The sequence below is a fragment of the Taudactylus pleione genome, unplaced genomic scaffold, assembly GCF_031769625.1.
Source record: "Taudactylus pleione unplaced genomic scaffold, aTauple2 ptg000309l, whole genome shotgun sequence".
NCBI lineage: Eukaryota > Metazoa > Chordata > Amphibia > Anura > Myobatrachidae > Taudactylus > Taudactylus pleione.
In genome coordinates, this window is record NW_028284710.1 from 11,085,211 (window position 1) to 11,095,605 (window position 10,395).

General features: G+C 46.9%; 1 protein-coding gene across 11 annotated transcripts in view; it reads right to left on the bottom strand.

Moving 5' to 3' along the window:
* Window positions 1-9,434, bottom strand: part of MTRR (5-methyltetrahydrofolate-homocysteine methyltransferase reductase) — a 151,735-nt gene extending 142,301 nt beyond the window's left edge. For 2 of the 11 annotated variants that reach the window (XR_015868742.1, XM_088442367.1), the window contains exons 1-2: window positions 8,352-8,773; window positions 7,500-7,661 (exon numbers count right to left, since the gene is read on the bottom strand). Coding sequence is in view for 10 of the 11 variants with exons in the window: in XM_088442367.1 (XP_088298493.1) it covers window positions 7,500-7,661; window positions 8,352-8,651 (462 nt within the window). In the remaining variant the exon portion in view is untranslated. Of the gene's footprint in view, window positions 1-7,499; window positions 7,662-8,351; window positions 8,774-9,364 lie in introns of those variants that run through there. The other 9 variants (XM_088442368.1, XM_088442357.1, XM_088442356.1 and 6 more) reach the window with 9 other exon arrangements.
* Window positions 9,435-10,395: the final 961 nt, after the last annotated feature.

A 10,395-nucleotide genomic window follows, 5' to 3' on the forward strand; every position in this document is an offset into this window, starting at 1 on the left:
AATTTGCGGTCAATTGAATCGAGCCCCTTGTTTACTAAGCCGCCGGAGCACACCGAGCCAACACACTGCGCCAAGCCACAGCACGCACTGCCGCAACCACCCCCGGATCGCAGCTCCAGCATGCACTGCCGGAACCACACCGGACCACAGACTACTTCAGGTCGCAGCTAGCTACCGAGCCCGCTGCACACTAAGCATTTCTTACGACTACTCTGAGTGACAATCGCCACAAACTGCGGCTCTAGGTGTATAGCTAGGCCACTGGTAGTCTCCCGCAAGGCTGTTATAGCAAGGCGCCGTGCCCTGCCCAAATTCAAAAGGGCAGAATGTGCCCTGCTAAAATAACCTGCCGGATGCCGTCCCCACCCGCGGGGCGCAGTGTTCTGCGTTTGGGTAAAATAGCTGTGCAGCAATACGCCTGGCATCTATTCACAGAGACGGGAGAACACGAGGGCAGCCCAGCATGTTCGTAAGTGCCGGGCACACCCCCAAGAGTATTGAGAAAAGGGAGCGCCATAAAGACACTTTTCTGACATGTGCAGAAGTGCCCCTTTCTACCTAGAGTGAACACTGCACCTGTATTAGGAAAGTTAATAATCAAGGGTTCTGAGCAGGGTTGGTTTAAACCAAATGGTTTAAAAAAAAAAAAAAAAAAAAAAAAAAAAAAAGACACTTTTTTTTTTTTTTACACTATGCTGAGACTACAGGCACAACGCTGTGACAGGTATTATTCCACATTCTTGTTGCTTGTGGTCTTTATCTGAGTAAGCTGAACCAATGCAGTATATCACACACACACACTACAAAGATATATGTAGGATGAACCAGATGAGAGAGGTGCTAAATCTGCCTTGCATCAAGCTAAGATTTCTCCCCCATTAATCCCATAGGGCAGGAAAAAAAGACAGCTAACATTCTCAATCTTAAAGAGTAAACACAAACACATAAAACAGGCAATACACAGAGAAACACCTCATGCTTTAATCTCCATGTTTACCTTTGTATTCAATTCAAAACCTTCAGTCCTATTGAGATGAGTGCTAGAAAGAAAGACTTATGCTGCATACACACGGTCAGATTTTGTGCTAGATCTGAACGATAATGATTCAAAAAATCGTTCCTATCAGAAAGAAAATCTGACATGTGAGTCTGCATTGATGAATGATGCGCATTCCCGCATGTCAGATAACTAGTGTTCACTCTAGCTCCGGTGGCAGGCAGGGCGCCGGAGCTAGAGAGGGCACTTCCATGCGCGCGTCTGAAAAATGGGCGTGGCCAATGAAAAGGGGTCGTGTCTATAAGACGCATCCCCTTTTTGTCACTCTTGGGGGCGTGCCCAGCACTTACGGACACGCCGGGCAGCCCCCAAGCTCTGCCGACAGGGAGAATAGATGCCGGGCACATTCGCCCGGCGTCTACTCTCTGGCGGTGACCGGGTCACTGCACATTTCCCCACCCGCGGGACACTGCGACCAGCGGGTGAAGACAGCACCCGCAGGCTGTGAGGGCAGGGCGCTTTTTGCCCTCAAGTAGGAGGGCAGGGCGCCGCGCCCCATTAAAACAGCCTAGCGGGAACGCTAGATAACGATATCTGACATCTGATGTGTTTGCAGTCAGATTTGGACGATTTCATTCATTTTAATACTTTCTGAAATCGTTCAAATCGTTGGTAAAATCGTTCATCTGACAGATATGACCATGTGTATGCACCATTTGGGCCTGATTCAGCTTTGGGAATAGAGTGAGAATTAGCAATTAAATGTGAACCTGGACAAACCATATTGCAATTCAAGGGGAGTAAATAGATAATTTTTTTTTGCATTTAGGGCAAACACTGGCTGCTTTTGCATGTAGCTCACAAATACTGCACAGCTTTAATATTACCCTACAATTTAGATGTCAGTTTGGAAATACTCCTCCCAAATCTAAATCTCTCTGCACATTTTAAATCTGCCCCACCTGCAATGCAGCATGGTTTCACCAAGATGATCAGTTAAGTGCTATCTCACTTTATTTCCAAAGCTGAATCAGGCCCTCAGCAGTGGTGGATCCAGGGGGGGCGATGCGATCAGCCCTCGTACACAATGCCCCAATTCCCAATAGAGACTCTTGCTGCTCTGTGTTTAAAAATCCCAGTACGCGCTGTGTGTGCACCGCAGAACAGCCAATCACCGGTGATTGGTTGGGGATATGTTGCTGGCGGTGACTGCCTGCTGCTGCGCACACACAGCCACCAATCACCGCCGGCAGCATTGACCAACCAATCACAGCCAGCGGTGCCTCTCATCCAATAGGCGTGGGCTGTTCGTTCCACCTGACTTCCGCACTGCTCCCGGTGTCCTGCCTTCTAGAGTCAGTCCTCCGTCCCTGCCTTCCTCGGTCCACCTAAGAGGCTGACGAGGAGCAGGAAGTTAGAACATGCAGCCCTGAAAATAGAGCTGCCGGGCAGATGGCAGGCAGCACCGCACAAGCTTCAAGCATGATCTCAGCTCCTTGCATACACCCATGAGGCAGCAGAGCCTGCTAAGGTTGTTTTTTATGGGTTTTTTTCTCTTCTCTCTCTTCCCCCCCTCTCTCTCTCTTCCCCCAGCCCCCATTAGGAATGAATGATTTTGCTGGTGGCTGCTCTTTATTCAAAGGAGTATAAATGTGTGGTTATTCAAAGGAGTATAAATTTGTTGGACAAAAAAAAAAAAGATCCTAATTATAACCATCATGGGGGAAGGGCCCGTGTAACAGCAGAGGACAGCGATGGGACTGCAGCCGGGCCGTGTCTACCTCCAGCCCCCTCACAGTAGATCTGCCACCAGGGGGTATATTTACTAAAGTTTCTGTAGTGAGTTTTTACGAGCTACAGGTAGTGGGACATAAAGTGTGGTGGGACCCAGAAACTGTGGAGTAGGACCCCAATTTTTAAAAGTTAGAGGACCTAAGGACCCACATTTTTTTTTTCATTCAGTGCGACCACTAGTCTGTCACCTGCACATCGCGTGGGCGGCCGCGATGGGGACATAGTACAATCTTTTCCGTGGCTGCCCCCCCCTGTTCTCCTTTGCACATGTGCAGTGAAGACAGTAAAGAGTGACACTGAAGATCCGTCAAGGCGGGCGCCATCCTGAGCAGTGGAGTAGACTGGGCTGTGACGGACTTGTGGTGAATGTAGATTATTTCTTGCTGTGAGTCATTGTGGAATGTGGAGCATATCATTAGAGGTCGGTGGGTGGGTGAGGTGCATATGTGTGGCTGGAGGGAGCCTACTTGTGGATCATATTATTAATGTGGGGGGGTCTGGTGCATATCTGTGGCTGCAGGGAGCCTGCTTGTGGATCATATTATTAATGTGGGGGTACAGGGGGGGTCTGCTAAACACGTGGGACTGGAGGAGCCTGCTTGTGGAGCATATTATTGTGGGGATCCGGCGCACATGTGGTGCTGGGGGAGCCTGCTTGTGGACCATATGATTGTGGGGGGATCCAGGGAGGAGTTAGTATTATTCTTAAAACCGCCCCCCCCCCCCCCCCCTAAAAGTAAAGTCTAGATCCGCCACTGGCCCACAGTCTCTGTGGTGTCACAACCATCATCTTATGAATTCTGGACAAGCATAAAAAAGCGCAATTGAAAAAAAAAAAGTTAACCCGAATGTATTTCCCATTATTTAATAACTTCTGACTGCTCAAACATCTTCAGCTAGTGTAGAAAGATCTTTCTCTTCTTTCAGTTTAGTTAATTCGAGCTTCGAAACTGACTGGGAACTGAAAAGGTCTCTAAACTAGTGTTTTTATTAAAAATGTTCAATGCCAGTGACATTTCCAGTTCTAATGCTTAACACGTTTTTTTGTGTTTGTGTGTTTCTCTGAAAAGTGCTTTTGCATGTTTTAAATTATGTTTAGTCTAAAATTGGTTTTATTGAAAGACGTCAAATAAATCATATCAAACCCTAATAACTTTGGTTTGTTAATTTCAGAAAGCATTAAAACGTGATTGATCAAGGTTTCTAATACATAGCAAGATTAATTTTTTTTTTCCATTTAAACAGTAATGCAAAAAAAATGGTTAAAACAAAACAAAAACAGGATTTTTAATTTTTTTTTTTAAAAACTGTTTGTTTTTTTTCAACCCTGGTTAATATGGCTCTTGGAACAAATAGGGAGAAAATGGTCTCTCACAGCAAGCATGGCGCTAAAAACAGGCCCAATAATGATCCTATCAAAACTGATAGAAAAAATAGTAGAGGACTGGAAATGGCCCCTACTGGCCTGTCAATCAAATTCCAACCACAACAGATGCCAATGATGCCAGAAGCAAGGGTCAAAGGGCTCCATCTTCTTCAATTGGGCATCAAATTGATACAAACAAAGAACTTACAGAGAATTATAAAACAATGGCCAATATCCCTTACATTCCCTTAGTTTGGTATACGGTCAGGTCAGCTAAAGAAAATGACAAAGGAAGGAATTTAATTCAACGCAATGTGACACCAGGCATTGGCATGATGCCCGACTGCGCACATATCAGCCATTAACGGTAGGGCATGCATCACACATCACAAGTTTTCCCTCTCACCTCTATGGGTTCTGAGGGAAAACATGCAATGCCGGCGGGCGCAATTTGCAGTTCTAGAACAGCACATTGCATCTATTGAGATGAATTTAATTCCTCCAAAGCCACTAAGCAGCTGGTGATTGCATTCTGTATCTAACACCACAGTCTCCAAGGTTTGTGACTGTAAGGATGGGAGAAGGCTTCCTGCATGCAGGGGACTAGGGGCCCGATTCGGATTTGTATGCAAAGCCAATGGTTTGCAAACAAATTTAGGGTATGTTTGGGTGTCTGCGCATGCACAGGACCTGGCCTAAACAAGTGTAGAAAGGGTTTTACGTGATTTCATGCAGTCCCCCCTTAGTCGCAATATGATTGACATGCTGCAACGTTTGGGGGGCGGAAATTAGGGTCTGCGTAGTCTGACTTTCTGGACCCAGATGTCCAGTTCTGACAGTCAGTCTGGGTAAGCTTCAGCTATTTCCTATTGACGCCTCCTGCTGCATTTGCATTTTAGTTGTACGGTATTGAACAGTCGCTTCCCTGCGGCTGTGCAATACCATCCACATCAGCCCCTAGGTTTACAGAAATTAAAGATGAGTGCGTTCTACTGTCAGCCTTGCAATATAACCAACATTGAGGCAGGCAGTGAAATGTGCAGTGGGAAGATTAATGAGCTGGAATCAAAGGTTAAAATAGCCCCACAGAGTTTTATATTATGACCAGTGTTCTCTCCCTTCACCATGTCTGAACAGGGAGGGAAGAGATAGCTACTGCAAGACTGGACTGTGATTGTATGTAGTTAGTATCAGGGGTTGGGTATTAAATACCGGCTGTCGGGATGCCAGCTGTCAAAAGGACGACAGTGGCATCCCGATGCTCAGTAAGTATGCTAACCCTCCCCTCTTTTCCCCCTAATCCTCTGTTCCTGCATCCTTCACCCCCCCCCTCCACACACCCTAACCCACCCCACTTGGTGCCTGAACCCAACCCTTCCCCTTTAGTGCCTAACCCTAATCCCCCCCCCCCCTTAGTGGTGTCTAGACCTAACCCTAACCTCCCCCTCTGTAGCTTAACCTTAGCCCCCCCAATGCCCTTGGTGCATAAACCTAACCCTCCCCAATCCCCCCCCCAACACTCTGCCCCCCCCGCCCCCCCAACGTCTATCACCTAATCCGGCACGCTATACTCGTGTTCAGGATGCCGGCTGTTGGAATTCCGGTGCCTGTGTTCTGTCCCATGTAAAATTTAGCTGTTCTGCTTTTTTTGGTATATCAAAAGAGAGTGATGTACATGTAACCCCAAATGTTCACACTTACCATGTGTCACAAATAATGAGGATTAAATAAAATTAGGTAATAGATTTACACCTGCAAAGAGGTAATCATTGCCTTACTATATAGGGAATCGTATTGACATCATACATTGGAAAGTAATAATATATGATTTAAATATATTTAATTTATATATTTTTGAATCACACAGAACAACATTAACACAAACCAATTAGCCGTGGTAATTTACAATTAGCCCCACTTAACGAGAATTACTTTCGAGTCTCATAAAAAGAAATCCTTTATAAGTGTGCTGTTATCGGGGGGATAACAGCCATTTAACACCCAAATCCATACTTTTCAAGGATTCCAGGTGTTAATGTCCGATAACCTGAGTTAATGCACATTCACCTGTTCATTTAACGGGCATTGGGGTAGATGTATTATAACGGCACTTAACGTGCTGCTATAACGCTTCCCCTCTTTACCGAGGCGCAGCAGGAAGCACTACCGATGAGATGTATAAACATCTCATCGGCCGGAGAGGGGGAGCGTTAACTCCCCCCTCCGGCGCTACCCGCTAGTGACAACAGCGCATCAGCCTAGTGCTGATGCGCTGTCTCTCTTCCCGGCCGGCTCCACTGAGCATGCGCGGGATCTCGCAAGTATCGCGAGATCCCCGCGTGCAGTCATGGAGCCGGCAGCCGCCGCAGCAGGGACAGCGCTGTCCCTGCTGTGGGGATAGGCTAGCGCCAGGCTGTAGCTGTCGATAACGACAGCTACAGCCGGCCGAATGGTCAGACGATATGACCGTTCGTACATAGCCCTGCCGCTCGGTGCTGCTATCTTGTAGATAGCAGCGCCGATAATGTCAAGTACCGCCCAGACCCCCGATAATACATCGGGGAGAAGCGGTATCAGCGCACATAACGTGCGCTGATACCGCTTCTGGCCTTCGTACATCTCCCCCATTAACACAGGTATCTGGAGAAAAAAGGGAGCCTAAATGAATAGCTTTGTGCGATAAAGCAGGAAGCTACCTGCCTTTTTCTCCTCTGATAATTTATCGGGGCTAATTGAATTCCCCCCTCTATATATATGTAAATTTGTATTTTATTAATCTTTATTTTTATATTAGCTATATATTCTTTATATAATGAACTGAAGTAATTTTTTAAATTGTGATTTAGCAAAACAGTTCATGTTCCTTCCTCCCTGTCTACCCCATTTGTGTCACACCTGTTTGTCTGGCCGACCCTTTTAGAATGTAAGCTCTTACAAGCAGGGCCCTCTACCCTCTTGTGCTTCTCCCTACTTTACTTTCATCTACTTCTTACTCCCCACTAGGGCACCTAACACTTGGTTGCTTATGCTCTGCTGCTTATCTGGGTGTTATGGTCGCTAATGTAGCAATGTATATTATCCATGTCCTGCATTGTATTGTACTGTACTGTAGGTCACTGGTCACCTATTTGTTTATGTACTTTGTAAGGCGCCGCGGAACACTTGTGACGCTGTATAAATAAATAATACTTCTGGTATTATATATTTCTTTTTCCCACTGGTTCCAAATTATTAGCAGTTCCCAGAGTCTCTAATTGGTCTGTATCAGACACCTTCCTTCTGTCCTATACTTTATTATATTACAAATATTAGTTCACAACATGCAGTATCTTAAGATCTCACCTTATTCATATCTTTCAGTGAGAAAATGTCAGCAACAAATCCATGGTTATCTGCCTGTTGGCCTATTTCCTCAGCAATAGCTTTGGCCTGCCCCTGCTGTGTGCCATAAAGTAGCAAGAATCTCCGTTTTAGTGAGCCACACATAGTATAACTCCAACTGCTCTGCCAAAGGAAAGGAAAAAATACCTTAACTCTCCAGGCTAGCTTAAATAATAAAAGGAACATTTCAAACAAAGATTTTAAGAGACCTGGCAGAACTATCTCTCTCTCTCTCTCTATACACCACATACACTGTAGTACTAGCTCATTCATAGTGCTAAACAGAGAATAATGAGAAAACAAGTATAGTACCCCATCACTCCACATGACTGAATAATATATATATATGAGACATTGATTAAGTACAAGAAAAATCCCTGCACTGCTCCTGTACCTACAGTTGTATGGTAAGTGGGCTGCCTTTGTGGAAATGGAGCAGGGGTCCCCTAAAAACGTGATTTGGGGTGCAATAAAGTGCTTACAATGTCCCTGGTGCCCTATGGGTGTATAAATGGAAACCAATGCTTTCTAAATACAAAAATTGTAGGTAACAGTACTTTCTAAACAAAACATCTAAAACCAGCCTTCGTCTAAAAGTGCTGTACACAGCAAATACAGCAGCCAATATAAATTCTGAAAATATAATAAATATCTTGTTCAATATATCGATAATATTATAGTAAACGGTATGTTGTGTGCAGTCACTTAGGAAGATGCTTCCTTAGGATCAGTTGATCACAGTGGGATCCAGTGTAAGTGGTGTTAGCACTTTAAGGACTTCCGTCATATAGTTGGTAAACTGCAGTCACTCACAGTCAAAAGAGCAGGCTGGGTTCCAGCCTCATCCGCTTCCTTGTCAGGGGGGCACGGTACCTTGTTATGAGTATTATTGCACTCACAGTCTTGTCGCAGCTTCAGCCTTAATTCCTCAGCTCTGTGAGTCCAATCTTCCCCGTGTACCTCGGTCCTACACCATTTACGGCCGGGTGCCGGCTGCTGCGTGTCCTGGGAGTAGGCAGACAGGGTACTTCCGGGTTCCGGCGGCTGTGGGCTGTGGGCTGCAGTGCAGATTGGTGGCTGTGCGGTACGGGCATGTAGTAAGACAGTCAACATCCACAAGAGAAGCTCAACCCTAAGTGGCAATTCAATTTGCCGGTAATTACAGCCTAGCAGTAATACTGCAGATTTTCTGCAAAATTATGATGTTGCGGTCACTTTGTGCTGCAGTTGGCCACTATAAATCCATCCCTCAGTGAAACACATGAGGCTGGGAACACATGGGCTGATCCTGTCACTAGCGTAAGAATTTCATTCTAGTGACTCACTATAAGGGAATTTGTACTAAGGTTTGTGAATTGTGAAATACTTCTCCGGGGAAGATCTCTCCGGCTTGTAAAGGTGCCCATACATGGTCCGATAAATCAGCTGATCTGACGGATTGGAACGATTTGGTTGCTATAGCGTACCATGTATGGGCATGATATCGGATAGTGCACGCACTAGTGGGGTTGTACATTGCACCCTCAGATCTTAAGCAAGACATACATGGTGCGATGTGACGGGGGATCCAATGTCTGACATTTCAGGCGGTCCCCTCACACGGTGTGATCGAGTGGCCGAGCCCGCGATATGCCAGCTCCCCCCTACCTGCATAGCGCTGCATGGGATCGCACATTGCATCGCCTGTGTAGCTGAAAAGTTAATTTCACATCAGCATGGGCATAACTGCAATGATATTGTGTTGGTAAAAACATGTAAATTTCCCTTATCCATTTATGTAACATTATTTATGTCACGATCCGGGCTGCTAGGGTCGCGGCTCTTACCTTGCCGGGCGCTCTGGCGCGGTCCCTCCGGCGGTGGAGCTGGGTCCTGGAGAGCTGCGCTGGGCACAGGGGGTTTCCACAGACTGAGGGGGCCCATCTGGAGAGAGGTGTGAGCAGGTGTGACTGACAGCACTTCTGTGCTGGAGACTGCTGGGCGCGGCCATCTTGGATTCTGGTCAGGTGTCTGTTTGGAGCCAGTCAGGTCACAGCTGTCCAGGGAATGCTAGCAACCAATCTTGCACTACCTGAGGGCACTAAAGAGCTGTCAAGAGGTCCTCTGGTTGCCAGTGCAACGTCTTTCACAGCGTATGCTGTGAGCTAGTTCCTGTGCTTCCTTGCTCCGTACGTGCTGCAGTTCCAAAGTGTCTCAGTGTAAGCACCTCATAGACTCTAGCCCTGCGTACCAGCTTGCCTCCTGTACCCGCTACCAGCTGCAGACCGGCCGACCCTGGGACCCCGGTCGCTGAGTACAGTCCGCATCCCTTCAGCTGAACAGCCCTCCGTGTACCCAGTCACCTCATGGGTCATACTCCATTAAGACCGGCTGCCTTTCAGTTCCAGCAAACTAGCCTCCATTCCGCATCTGACTCCACTCTGGGTCCAAGCCCACGCCAAGCCGTGACAGGTTGCACTGGCCAAATGGATTCGGCTAGTGGACAGGAGTTGAGGGCTGGCCTGCTCCAAAGCATCGCCAGCCGTTTGGAGGGACTAGAAGCTTCGCAGCGGCAAATGGCCCAATTCTTATAGGAGATGTCGGTTCGTCAGGACACCTTGCAGGCCTCCCTGGTTACAGTTAATATGCCTGTGGCCATGAACCAGCCTGCGGCTCCCGCCATTCCCGCACCATCCCATCTGCACCTCCCCGACACCTAATAAATTTGATGGGAGTCCTAAGTTATGCCGTGGGTTCCTGAACCAATGCAATGTTCATTTCACATTACAGCCTATGAACTTCCCATCGCCAAAATCCAAGGTGGCCTATATTGTGTCCCTGTTGTCCGGCTCGGCTCTAGACTGGGTTTCACTCCTCT